Genomic DNA, 13,758 nt, shown 5'->3' on the forward strand with positions numbered 1-13,758 from the left:
AGCCAGCACCTGTGAGGAGCTCGGCTCCCACCCCGTGAGGCCACAGGCCTCCGCTGTGACCAACTGCGGGACAGCTGCCACCACCCAGGAAATGATGCAGGGCCGCACGGCTCGTAGGTGAGGCGGCAGGGAACGACCTGGGGGGGGCCGTGCAGAAGGACAGCAAGACCGGGGGACAGAGACCAGGAGGCTGAGCGCTAGTGTAACGTGGGCGCACCGGGCGAGACAGGCTCCCGCACCCCCTGGAGCGCCCACGGGAGAAGCGCCCACAGGATGCTTTCGGCACCGCGCCCTCGCACCAGCTCTATGAGCGCATCCCACAAACGCCAGCGTGCGTCCCAACAGCACACATGGGAGAGGAAACGGAGCCGGGCGTCCGTCCCATCTGCGGGTGGGAGCCGGTCTGTGTCAGGCGCCCCGCACCACGGCCCCTATCTGTTCCAGTTTTCCAATTTCTTCCGGGGGGCTGAGAACACAGCACACTCTCTCATAGCTCCTCCTGGAGGCTCTCGGGAAGAACCCACTCCTGGCCCTCTCTCCGGCTTCTGGAAGCGCTCACCCTCCTCCACCTCGACGCCCCCACGGCAGGGGGCCGGGTCCTCCCCACAGGACACCCGCCTCGGCCCCCCGCGTGCGCCACGATCCGCGACCAGGGGCCCACTGGCTCCCGGTGGAGTCTCCCCACCGCGGGCCAGCTCGCCGGCACCCACACGTGCGGCCAGGCGGCTCCGGGGCCGCTGCTCCGCCCACGGCACCAGCCCGGCAGCTTCCACATCTCAGGCGGGCAAGCGCAAGGCGGGCCCGAAACACCCGGGGTCCCCCACGTGCAGCACGCCCCCAGCCTCACCTCCTTCTCCAGCTCCAGGACCGCCAGGCTTTCCTGCATCTTCTCCTGGCGCCCCAGCCGCCGCCGCAGGCCCTCCAGCTCCTCCCTGAGCAGCCCGTTGGTCTCTCGCATCTCCCTGGGGGGCCGGACACCACATCCCTCAAAGGGCCGCCACGCACAGGCAGGAGGAACCGGGACAAGGAGTGCAGCGCCCTCCCCCCCCCCCCCCCCCCCGCCCCTCTGCTCCGCCACCCACACAGCCGCTGCCCACCGCCCACCCAGCCTCACCGCAGGTAGGCGCTCTCCTCCCGCAGCTGCTTCAGCTCCCGCTCCATCTTGGGCAGCCGCACCAACTCCGACTTCATGTTCTTCACGACCGCAGCATCCTGCTCCTGCAGGGACAGCTTCTGCTCCAAATCCTGAGTGAGGCCAGGGACAGAGAGGACAGAGTCAACCTCCACGGCCCCGGCTCGCCCTCGAGGTGTGCCTCTGTGCCACGTCCTCAGCGCTCAATTCCAGGGGAGTCGTGCCCACTCGGGGGCAGGACCCTAGCACGGGTCTGCCCCAGGGCATGCGGCAACGGCGCCCCGAAGAGACGCATCGGAGAAACACACACACGTCCCCCATGCTAGACCAACTCCTGCCACACTAGCACCCAAGTGACAAGCGAGTCTCTTCCACGTGACAAAGCCTCTCCTCTAAGATCTCCGGTTCCAAGACACCCTGAGGACGACCGGCACCCAGCAGTGGCAGGTCCCCCAACAGGCTCGGTTGGTCAGTCAACAAATGTTTACTGGGCCCAGCTCTGTGGCAGGTACAGGGTCATGCAGTGGGGACAGGGTGACGCAGGACACACAGGAGGCCTCTGCACTTGCGCTCTGGTGGAAGGGCAGACACAGGCCGTGAAGGCGAGCAAATCCGGGGAGGTGGGCGGGGGGGTGGGGCCAGGGCGGAGGTGACGTACCCGAAAACAGCACGTTGAATAGCAGAGGGAGCGGGGAGGCCCGACGGGGGAGCCGGCTGGGGAGGGGCCGGGGGGAGCCCAGGTCACTCGGGCTGGGGTCCGGAGCCCCAAGTTCCTCCGCAGGCAGGGCCCCCACCTCCGGATGCCCAGCCGCTCTCTCCTCTCGCTCGTGTGGCATCCCCAGCACCAAGCGCGGGCGCGCCACGCACAGGCAGGCAGCGATGTCAGCGGTACCAGGGCGCGGGCAGCTCACCGTCCCCAGGCACCCTAAGCACACCCCCACCGAGGAGGCAGGAGGGGAAGAGCCCCCAGACACAGCCTGCGTCTGAGAAGGAGTCACTCACCCTGATCCTCTGCTCTTGGTCAGCCCTCGCTTCCTGGTGGGCCTGGAGCTCCTGGACCTTCTCGTTAGCCTCCTGACATTTCCTGTCCGGAGAAAGGCACATGATGTGCAGACACAGGGGTGTGTGAAACCAGCGGCTGTCCTCACTCCAGAGGCTCTCCAGGGTGGACCCTCACAAACATACTCCACCCCCTCCCCACTCCCAGGGCCCTGTGGTCCGTACCCTCGGGTCACGGTGGGTGGCGAAGTCCACACCACGTGCAGGGGCCTGCCCAGCCTGCCACCGGCCCTGGTACAGCCACAGCCGAGGACCCACCAGGGACTGGCCCCCCCCACAGTCCCCCAACCCTGCCCAGGAGCGTCCAGAGCCCTCCTAGGACATCATCTGCGAAGGCAAAGGCCTAGCTCCCAGGGACAGAACTCAGCCTTCTGACCTCGCAGACTTCTGTCCTGCTCAGAGAGCTGCCTCCACTTGGAAGTCCTCTCCCGTCCACCCCACCCACCACCCCGGGGCGCCCTACATGGCCTTTAAAGGGAAGTTCTCTGCGAGGGGAGAAACGACCGCTCTCTGCTATTGTTCTCAGAATACATAAAACACTTAGTGACCAGCTTCAGTGGCCCCTGTGTCTGCCCCAACAGCCTGTGGACGGGGAGGACAGACCAGAAGGGCCCCCGGAGGTTCTTGGGGCTTGGCACAGGCAGCACGCCTGGTTGCTGGGTGCTCAGACCACAGAGGGCACAAAAGGAGCCCGGGCCCTCCTGTTCGTGGTCTTCCACACAGTTAACAACCAGACCCGAAACTCAGCCCAGGCCCCAGCAGGGCTGCCAGCACCACGCCCAGCGAAGGCGCAGAGCCCCGCCCCCTGCACGCCCCGCCCCCCTGCACGCCCCGCCCCCGCCCCAGCACGCCCTGCTCACTTGCGCTGCAAGGCCAGCTGCTCCTGGAGCTCCTGCTTCTCAGACTCCAGGCTCTTCACCTGCATCTCCTGGTTCATCACGCTCCACTGCAGCTCCGAGACCTTCCCCTTCAGCGCGCTGATGGTCTGAGAGCAGAGCGGGCAGCCCAGAGCAGCTGAGCGGCTGCCGGCGCACAGAGGGGAGCCGCCCACCCCGCGGCGCGGGACAAATGCACCCACGAGAGCCTGCCCCTCCCATCCCCCTCCTGAGGGCAGGGACACAACCGGGGAGGGCATGCCACCCCTCACCCCATCCCTGGCTACGCGGCCTGCCTCACATTTCCCTCAAGCAAATGGGAAGAGACCGGGTCGTGGTGACGGGCTGCTCCCGAGACCACCCGGGCCCGGTGACATCCGCCACTCAGGACCCTCACTCCTTCCTAGGGTGCTTGCGTGGCTCTCCCTCCACGCCTGCCCCGGTGTCTCCATCCGAGATGAACCCCCACCATGCCATCATCCCAGCTGAAACACTCCCTGTGAACCACAGCCAAGTCCCTGCCAACAGGTCGGAAACGGGGACTGAGGCCATCCTCAGAAGGCTACAGGAGCCCCACAGAACGGAGGAGCTGCGGGAAGACCGTGCAGACCTCGTGCCCTCGTCCAGAAGCAGGGAGAAGGGAGGGCGGAGGCTGGGGAGGCTGGCGAAAGCAGGGCCTTGGGACTTTCAGGGGCAGAACTTCTGCCCGGCCGTCAGACCACACCCTCACCCGGTGACCTCTAGTGACCATCTGCTGACCGCTCTCCTTCTGTGGCTGTCCCAGGGAAGCCAGCTCAGAGGCGTCCCTGTAAATTAGCCTCCTGGAGCAGAGGATGAGAACCGAGGACCCGCACCAGCGAGGAGGCCCACCCCTGCCCAGGACCCATGTTTGTGGGGGCCCAGGGGGCACTGACACAGGCCATCCACGTCCCACACTCCGGCCATCTGCATGGTCTGCTCTGTTACGATGGCGCCTGCCAGCCTGGGAACCCAAGAAAAACGAAGGTACTAAAATACACTGATCTAAGAAGACAGCCTTCGAGAAGTCTTCCCGAACTCCAAACACGCACACCACACACCCGGTGCCGCGCTGGATACGGGACCAGACGGCTGGCCGCACGCAGGACGCCGCTGCATGGAAGCCGGGCCGGCAGCAAGAGGACTCCCTGCTGACGGACTTCTCGAACCAGGCACCCTGTAAGAGAGCGCGGTGCGGGAACAGCGACAGCCTCGGTCACCAGGGAGGGCTTTCTCCAAGGAAGTAAAAAGTAACAAACAAAATTCAGGGTCCTCCTTCCTGACTGGCTGAGACCTTTCCCACTTCCGTGGCAGCAGCCTCCCCCCCATCCGGCTCTGTCCCCCCGCCCCCGTGGGCCGCACACCGGCCTCCCGCACGCGGGCCCCGGGACGCAGCTCGGGCAAGCACGCCAAGGGCGACACGGGGACTTGTCTTGAGCCGATCACGGCTCCGCTCCTGCCAGCATCCACATCAGAAGACAGATGTAGGAACAACGTTAACATACTCCCCAGCGTTGCCAAGGCAAAAATAACCTGCCGCTTCCCAAGATCTATCAAGTGGAGACGCACGCAGAGACAGAATACCAACGATCCCGCGCCCCCGCTCCTCCCCCGGCAGCGCTTCATCTCCTTCCTCCCGGTGCCCGCGAGCCGCAGCAACACCGCAAAGGGACAGGGAAGGTCAGGAGAGCCCCGTCTCCACCAGCATCAGCGTCTGGGCTCTGCTTCTGAAATTTATACAACCTTCAACGGGTCGAGGGAATAAGGAGCAGGGCTCGGATGTGCTCTGGCTTCAAAGGCGCTCTCAGATGCTAACAGACCTACTAATCAAAGATATGCAAATCCAGAAGCACCACTTACGTCTCCGGAAGGGAGAAAAAAAGGTATTTAGGTATTTCCAGAAGACTTCCAGAAGATCCACGACAGGAAAGGCTACAGGGAAACCAGAACCCTCAACGATGCTGTCAGGACAACACGGCAACTGTCAGCAGAAGCCAGCGACCTCAAACCCCACTCCTAGGAACGCGCCTGAGTGAGCAACTCAATAGAAACAGAAAGTACACGCCACCTGCCGCGTTCGTATATCGTACGTACTCTACATACCAGGACGCACGCACGTAAAACAGTTTTTTACGTGACACAACACGGGCTAGTCGACCATTAAAAGTCCTAATGACAGAGACTAAGACAACGTTTGACTCATTAACTGAAAACCACGAGTGGAAATGAGGATCTGTATCCGGATTACGACGGACGACGCAGAAACCATCGGCGCAGGTGCGAGAAGGGGACCCTGAGGAGACCGGCCCCGCACGACGCGGCCGCCCCGGGGAGGGCCCTCACCTCGCCGGCCGCGGCCAAGCCGTCCTCCTTCTCCCGAAGCTTCTGGCCGGCGGCGTCCAGGCTCTGCCGGCACCGCCTGTGGCGCTCCAGCTGCTCCTTCATCCTCTCCTCCGCCTCGGCCTCGCGCTCCTGCAGCTGCCGGATGCGCGTCAGGAGCTCCTGGTTGCGGTCCACCTCGCGCTGCCAGAGCGGGGACAGAAAGCGGGGACAGTGAGCGGGGGCGGGGCGGCCCAGCCCATCCTCCCTGGGGACAGGCGCGGCCATGCCGCACACCCCATTCCCGCAGGGAGAGGCCCCGCGGCGCACTCACCTCCCGCAGCCCTTCACCCCCGCCACGCGTCTTATGCCGGGAAGCCAGCCACAGGACCAAGACTCCATCGCTCTGATGGCCCCGGGGGGGGGGGGGGTCCCGAGAGCCAACGGTCGGCCACGGGGAGCTTACCTTCAGCCCCAGAAAGGAAGGGACCACAAAGCGGGCACCTAATGCTGCTGGCCTCTGAGCGCTCCCCAGGAAGGGGAGCCGCGCAAGCCCCCCGCAAGGTCCGCCAGCACCCCCAAGGCAGTGCTCACCCCAGGGCTCTCCAGCTCAGCACCACGGGGGGGCAACACGAAAGTGGGGACACAGCCTGCTCAAGGGACACACGGGAATAAGGAGCTACAAGTGTGATCTCCGAACAGCCAGGGGACCCTTCTGCCACGGAAGCACGCCACAGAGCAGGGTACGGCATCTCCGTTCGGGCTGCCAGTCCCAAGTGCACACAGGGCAGTCCGTGCAGGTCCCCAGACCTCAGACGCCAACCGGAGTCTCACCATCTAGAGGCTCCAGAGTCCCACCCACTGCCAAACTGGCATCCCTGAAAACCCACGACATGTGTCCCAGACAAAGAAACCACGTGAGAGATGCTCGCTCAGGCGGTCCAGGTCCCACGCAGCCGCATCTGCGGGTGGGAAGGGAGAGGCCTCTCAGAGAGAGAGGCCATGCTCAGCGAGGGCCCGGGGTTAAGCGCAGCCCGCATCCTTGGATTTCCCCAAGACAAAACTTCCACCGACCCTGCAACGATGCCCCACTCATTCCAACATATCCTAAGCACCTGTAAGGTGCCACAGCCCGTGCTGGACCCTGGAGACCCAGAGCAGCCAGGACAGACTCTGTCCTCGACAGACTTACAGCCCAGGAAAATTCCAGGAGCTCCACACCCCGTGCCTTCTGCCTGAGAGCCAGGCGGTAACACCAACACGACGATTCCTACCATCTCGTGGCCCCTGGTGCCACCTCCACACCCCTAATAAGGCACTTCGTTACCACGGCCTTCCCCTGTCCCTCCCAGGACGACCCTGAACAGCAGCTAACACCACACGTTAAGAGAGAGACCCCCTCAGAGCGGCACCAGGACAATGCCAAGGCCACGGCACCCACTCGCAGCCCATGTATCCGGGGTACTGGGCCCACACGGCACACCGTGGCCAGAAGCCTGCGTACCAGGTCGAACACATCAAATTAGCATCACGCCCTCGAAGACATCAGCTATTTTTACAGGACTAGGAAAGCATGCAGATATGCTACGTAAGGCAAGAACAGGGCCAGACATCCACCCCTGGGAAAGCGTAGGCAGGTCAGAGACTTTCCGGTCCAATGCTTTGCTGGAGTCTGGCAGCATTTCCACAAATCATCAGCACTTATTAAAAAACCCTGGTGAAGTGCTGTTGATCAAAGCAAAGGAAGCAAGGGATTTATGCCCTAAGTAAAAACCTAGCACCTTCTCTAGGTAACACGCTTTCCCAGCCTGCCCAGGGTAAGCCAGGGACAACAGGAAGTAACCCCAGGCTGGAGGTCTTTTTTTTCTTTTAATTTTTAATTTTTTTTTTAGAGAGAGAGAGAGACACACACACACAGAGTGCGAGCGGGGGGGCAGAGAGAGAGGGAGACAGAGAATCTGAAGCAGGCTCCAGGCTCCGAACTGTCAGCACAGAGCCCGACGCGGGGCCCAAACCCCCGAACCGTGAGATCATGACCCGAGCCGAAGTCGGCGCTTAACCGAATCAGCCACCCAGGCGCCCCTGGAGGTCTTTGCTCTGGGCCCTGTAACCACGTGAGCAAGACTGGTCCAGCCTGGACCTGAGACCTCCATGCAAACCAGTGACTTTCCAAGCCTGTCGCCCCGTGGCACCTGGTATTTCTGCTGGATTTACACCCCAATTCTTGGGAGGGGTGGGGAGAACACGCAGCCCAGCAGAGAGGAACGCCCACCGGCACCTCGCCAGGCAGACGGCAGGCGGTCCTCCCCCGTGCGCTGCCCCCTCAAGGACATCGAGCACAGTCACTCTGTGGCCTCAGGAGGGAGAGCACCTTGGCTCCCAGCCAGGAGGGTCACCTGCCCGACGGTCCAGCAGGCACCGTGCACGATGCCCTACGCCGGGCCCGGCTGCCCGCACGCACCTCGTGGCTTCTGACGGCCAGGCCCACCCGCTCGCACCCACCTCGTAGCGCCTGGCGCTGGTGCTGGCCGCCCGCTCCAGCTCCACTCGCGCTCTCTTGTGGCTCAGCTCCATCTGCGTCTTCTCCCGCTCCACCTGGACGACCTGGGACTTGGAGCGGATCCGCTCGGCTCGTTCCTCCAGCTGAGCAGGTCACACCCGAGGGAGAGAGAGCCCTCAGCAGCCGCACCAAACAGCTGGGGGGCTCGTCTGACACTCACACACTGACACCTGCCCCCAACAGGGCCCGCACTCAGCCTTGGGGGAGAAGGACGGATGCCCGGTCTTTTGTTGGAAAACAGGTACACAGAGGCAGTAAACAGAGAGGAGACAATAACAGGAAGAGAAGGACCTATGTTTTTTCAATTTCTTTTAGTATTTATTTCTTTTTGAGGGAGAGAGAGAAAGATAGAGAGAGAGAGAGAGAGAGAGAGACAGAGCATGAGCAGGGGAGGGGCACAGAGAGAGGAAGACAGAATCCGAAGCAGGCTCCACGCTCCAAGCTGTCAGCACAGAGCCCGTTGCGGGGCTGGAACCCACAGACCGTGAGATCGTGACCTGAACCGAAGTCGGATGTTCAACCGACTGAGCCCCCCAGGTGCCCAAGAATGATATGTTTTAATAAGGCGGTGTATATGCTTGTTTTAGAGAAAAGAGCCTATTAGTTTCCTATTGCTGTGCAGCAACTTACAACAAACTTAGCAGCTGAAACCCCACGTTAGCCGCCGTCAGGCTCTGTGGGCAGAAGGCCAGGTCGTGTGATCAGGCTCTCACAGGCTAAAATCAACACCCAGTGGCCACGCTCCAACCTCATCTGGACCATGAGATCCTCTTCCACACTCACATGGCTGGAGGACCGAGGTCCCGTTTCCTTGCTATCAGCCCTGTGCTGCTGTCAGCCCTGCCACGTGGCCCCTGTCCACCTCCAAAGCCAACAAAGGAGAATCCCCCATATGTGGAATCCCTCTCCTGCTCTGTCTCTGACTTCTCGATCTGATCTAGTGACCTAGGTTTAAAAGGCTCATCTGAGTAAGTCAGGCCCACCATCATAAGGTCAACTGACTGAAGTTCTTAATTCTGTTGGCAAAATCCTGCCGCCACAATACCCAGTGTTTAAGTGGGAGAAAGTGTGGCCCACCTGGGGCCGGGCATTCGGGAGCCGTCTTACAAGTACACCCACCACAGAGGGTAGGCACATAAAGGTGAGGTCAAGCCTTGAAGGGCCTCGGAGGACACGTCAGTTTCGCAGACCCACTGACTGTCAGGGTCTCTGGCTCACGTGGACTAGAGCCTGACCACTCCAAGAATGCCTGGTAGCACAGCAGCTCCAGAGCACGAGAAAGAAACGCAGAATCTCAGGCTGCGCCCCACAGATGCCAAATCAGAATCTTCCTCTTAAACATATCAGGTATTCATGTGCACACTGAAGCGTTACGGCGAGTGGTTCTCAGTTCCACCAGGGATGCTTGGCAACGTCTGGAGACGCTGTCGACCGTCAAAAGACGGGCAAGCAGTACGTGTTCACTACCGGCATCCCACGGGCAGAGGCCAGGGATGTCGCTCAACACCGCACAAGGCACAAGCCTGTCCTGCAGAACAAAGAACCACCCACCCCAAAACGTCAGCCGAACCATGGATGAGAAATCCCAGGCCAGGGGAAAGGTATCTTCTCTACCCACCCCCCCACCCCCCGTCTCTGGGGGCTCAAGTCCACACTTCACTCCTCTGACACTTTCTCTCACTTCCACCCCCACCCGTTCAAGTGGGGGAGTTCCGAAGTGCACCTTCCGTCAGACTCACTGGCCTTCCCAGCCTCACTCTGTGCCTGCAGCTAGGGCTCCCAGCTCCCGTGGGCACCACTGTACAGGGACCAGGAGTCCCAGAGAAACAGATCCATGGACACATCTTCCTGAAACATCGACTGCGACTGCATGTGAAGGAAAGTAACTGAAACATGTTTATGTCGAAACCAACACTGACATGTAGCAGAGCGACTGTAAACACTTTCCCACAGAAACAAGAGGCTTAAAAAAAAGGGCAGGGGGGCGCCTGGGTGGCTCAGTCGGTTGGGCGTCCGACTTCAGCTCGGGTCACGATCTCGCGGTCTGTGAGTTCGAGCCCCGCGTCACGCTCTGGGCTGATGGCTCGGAGCCTGGGGCCTGCTTCCGATTCTGTGTCTCCCTCTCTCTGTGCCCCTCCCCCGTTCATGATCTGTCTCTCTCTGTCTCAAAAATAAATAAACGTTAAAAAAAAAGTTTAAATAAAAAAAAAAAAAAGGGCAGGGGGCCCAGAATGGTAGTCAAAGCACTGATTTCCAGGCTCCCCCCAGACCTGTAGGTTCTCAGTTCCCTCATCTGCCATCAGGGGGCAGCTTGGTAGGGCAGAAAACCACTGACGGATGTCCCGGGCCAGCTCAGGACCAGGTCAGGGCCCTGGCAGCCTACGGCCGCAACACTCTAACCAGCCCTCTCTGGCACCCGCCTACGGGGTCCCGCAGACTGAGGAAGCCCTCCACAGCACTAGCTTACTGAAAGGTTGGCCTCTGAATTTCTAGATTCTATAGTTCCGACAGGTTGGCCAAAAGTTGCCAGACATTTGCATCAACAAAATTGTAACGCTTTTGTAGACCAAAGCTGCTAACTTCTTATTTTGCCAGTGAGCAACTCAAACAAACAAAAAAAGCACAATTGCCACTAGCGTTTCCAAAAAAATGCTTTAATGCCAAAAACAAATCTAAAAGATTCAATTTCAAAATAAAAAACAGTCCTTGCCAAAAAATGGCAGCGAGCGGCAACTCAGCCCACAAACAAACAGAAATCATTCAATTACTCAGCAAACGAATGCACACAAACACACCAGCATGTGTTTGACCAGATGCTGCCTGTGCCTCCCTGGGGCTCCCGGGTTCCATCAGGGGCCGTTTCCCTGGGATGGTTCAGGCCGCACAGCACAGGGGAGCTGCTGGACGTCGGCAGTGCAGAGGGGCGGGGGCCAGGCCCAGGCGCAGACGCCACCCCCTGCTTGGGAGGGCCCAGTGATCCCTGCCCCCATGAGACTGACCCCACAACTCTGTGGAACCTCAAGTCCTCCAGAAGACCTGACCCCTTTATCATGCTGTACGGTCAGTGTTGCCAAGGAAGTGAAATAAAGGAAATAGGACTGTTTTTATCGCAAAACTGTAAAAGCCACATCACGGCAGAGCGAAGCCAAGATCTGCAAACGCCCCCCCCCCCACCCCCCACAGTGGTCTGAGACCAGGGCACACCCAATCTTTCTCTTTCTTGGAGACCCTTCCCAACCCGGGGACCGGGGGACCCGGGTGCTTCCCGGCACAGGCCCCACCTAAGGCGTGTGTCTTCCCACCTGGAGCCCTGGAGCCCCTCCCGCGGAGCCCCTCCCACCGGGGGCGCTCACCTGCATGCTCTCCTGGTACTGCATCTGCAGAGAGCCCTGGGCGGAGGCGGGAGCGTCCAGTCCAGATCCTGCCTCCACCCGCTGAGAAATGAAGTTGTTCAAAGACCTCAGGGTGGACAGCACCGTGGTGTTCTCCCCCAGGTCATCCATGGCCACTTGGCTTCTGCAGGAAGACGGGGAGGGCCCACGGTGAGCGTCTGCAGGCACCATTAGCTGCACCAGCGCCGGGGGGGGGGGGGGGGTGCCTCTGGGAAGCCCCGCCCTCCCGACGCTCACAGTGCTCACAGCACTCCTGAGCCCATAACCACATTTCCGGGGCCAAGCGGGAGCCCACACTGCCACTTGACCAGAGAACAAACAGAGGCATCAGAAGACCACGCCGCTGAGCCGCTGTCACGGTGCTGACCTGCACACCAGCGACGGACAGATGGCTCCCAGAAAAAGATGCCCAGCAGTCCCACGGCACATGGCCCCGTGAACACAAAAGACCCAGCCTCTGGGAACGAGGACCAAAGCAGGCCGCAGTGGCGAGGGCTGGCGACCCCAGCGACGCTAACCGTAATCACCGCTAACGATGACCTTAATAGGCATTGCTAGTTTCGACCAAAAAGAAACCTACGTGATGCTGAGCACTGAGCCTTCTCGAGCCTCGGTTTCCTCATCTGTAAACTGAGGACCAGGAAAGCCTCTTTGCAAAGCTGCCGTGAGGATTACGGTGACTGTCCTAAGTTTCCAGAAGGCAGGGGTGAGTCATGCCAGATCGTCACTCCGCCTGTAACTTCTCACAGGACACCTCAGACTTCACAACGGGCGAACTAGGTGTTTGCACACGTGTGAGACGTGAGAAAGCGAGGCTTCAGAAGCTACAGAATGGACCGGATCCCAGGCCCGCCTGGCTCTCAGGTCCAGTTTGTGCTCCACGAGCCAACGCGCGAACAAGACCAAGGAGCCGCATCCCCGAACGCAAGGGACTGTGGCTTCACGCGGCCAGCCCGCCCCCCCATCCACCAGCGGGCACAGGTGTGGACTGCTACAGGTGCACACCGTGTCCCCTTCGGGAAACAGGCTGGCTCGCAGGGACTTCCCCCAGGTACCAGACTGAAAACGCCTCCCCGCCAACACCCCAGCAGAAGAGACTGAGAAATCTTAGTTTGGTTGTGAGTTTCCTGTAGGAGAACCTTGGCCCTCTGCACACAGAGCCCTTCTCCTGTGCAGGCCCTGTGTCCGCCCCTGGACAACACGGCTGTCCTCACCAACTCTCAATCGCACTGGGAGGGAAAAGGGGACTGCAAGAACAGGGCAAGCGCTCAGTGCTGACAGCGGCGGCAGACAGCCGAGCTCTGCTCTGGAAGCAAACCCTTAGGTCTGCCAAGGTCAGCCCGGGGCCATCCTCTCCATCCCCCCATGAGAAACTTGCAAGCCTGTGCAAGAACGGATGCCTGGGATGCACTGGAACCAAGGGAACACACGCGGTGTCAACCGCCTGTAACTGGGCCACTACACGAGGCACGCGATCAGGCAGCAGCCTCCACTCCATCCCCTTTATCCCACAGACTCCACACCCCCAGGCTGTGCGCCGCCTGTCAGCTGCCCTTCTCGGCCAGGACACCGCCCGGGGGGACCTTCCGCGCAAACTCCGGGCACACGTGCGTCGCCCCCGGCCCGCCCTGGCCTCCGGGGCCTTCGGGGGCTGCAGCACGCTCCGCTAGAAGAGGCGCGGGTGACAGCACGCGGGCCGGTGCAGCTTCCCAGCCAGACGCTGGGTGGGGGTAAGCCCCGCCCCTAGACGCCACCGCCAGGGACCCCGTCCGGACCCCGGCCCGGGTTCGCACCTCAGCCCCAGCTCCTAAGACCCCGGCTCCCGCTCCCAGCACCTCGGCTCCGAGGACCCCGGTCCCGACTCGCACCCGAGCCCCAGCTGCGAGGACCCCGGCTCCGAGGACCCCGGTCCCGGCTCGCATCCCGGCACCGGGGACGCCAGCTCCCAGGACCTCGGCCCCGCTCTCACCCCGATCCCCGTTCCCAGGACCCCGGCTCCGACGACGCCGACTCCTCTCCGAGGCCCCCGCTCCCGGCTTGCACCCCGGCCCCCCGCTCCCTAGACCCCGGCTTCGGGTAGCACCCCGGCCCGGCTCCGAAGACCGAGCGCGAGAGGGGGGCAGGAGGGAGGAGACCAGCGGGCAGGGGGAGGGGGCGCCACCCGCGCCCAACCTGGCTCCTCTACCCCGCCCGAAGCCCACCCCGGACCCTGACGCCCCGCCGCTCACCTCAGCTAGCCCGCCGCTCGCCGCGGCCGCCGCTCAGATCTCCCTCCTCTGCGCCCGCGCCCGCGTATCGCGAGAAGTGCCTCCGCGCTCTCGCGAGACCTGGGCAGGGCCGGCCGTAAATCCCTGAGTCCGAGCATCAGCGGGGCCGGGGACCTCCGCCTGCTCCCCGGAGCGG

At 61.9% G+C, this 13,758-nt stretch overlaps 1 protein-coding gene across 4 annotated transcripts in view; it reads right to left on the reverse strand.

The window, feature by feature from the left end:
* The window catches only part of MAD1L1 (mitotic arrest deficient 1 like 1), a 321,159-nt gene extending 307,422 nt beyond the window's left edge, over positions 1 to 13,737 (reverse strand). For all 4 annotated transcript variants that reach the window (XM_086692890.1, XM_086692891.1, XM_086692889.1 and 1 more), the window contains exons 1-8: positions 13,584 to 13,737; positions 11,317 to 11,479; positions 7,906 to 8,046; positions 5,428 to 5,607; positions 3,052 to 3,176; positions 2,135 to 2,216; positions 1,115 to 1,245; positions 848 to 962 (exon numbers count right to left, since the gene is read on the reverse strand). In XM_086692890.1, the coding sequence (XP_086549016.1) occupies positions 848 to 962; positions 1,115 to 1,245; positions 2,135 to 2,216; positions 3,052 to 3,176; positions 5,428 to 5,607; positions 7,906 to 8,046; positions 11,317 to 11,466 (924 nt within the window). In that variant the 5' untranslated portion in view covers positions 11,467 to 11,479; positions 13,584 to 13,737. The remainder of the gene's footprint in view (positions 1 to 847; positions 963 to 1,114; positions 1,246 to 2,134; positions 2,217 to 3,051; positions 3,177 to 5,427; positions 5,608 to 7,905; positions 8,047 to 11,316; positions 11,480 to 13,583) is intronic.
* Between the last annotated feature and the right edge of the window lie 21 nt (positions 13,738 to 13,758).

This window comes from Puma concolor, chromosome E3 (genome assembly GCF_028749965.1).
Source record: "Puma concolor isolate L17-30 chromosome E3, mPumCon1.1.hap2, whole genome shotgun sequence".
NCBI lineage: Eukaryota > Metazoa > Chordata > Mammalia > Carnivora > Felidae > Puma > Puma concolor.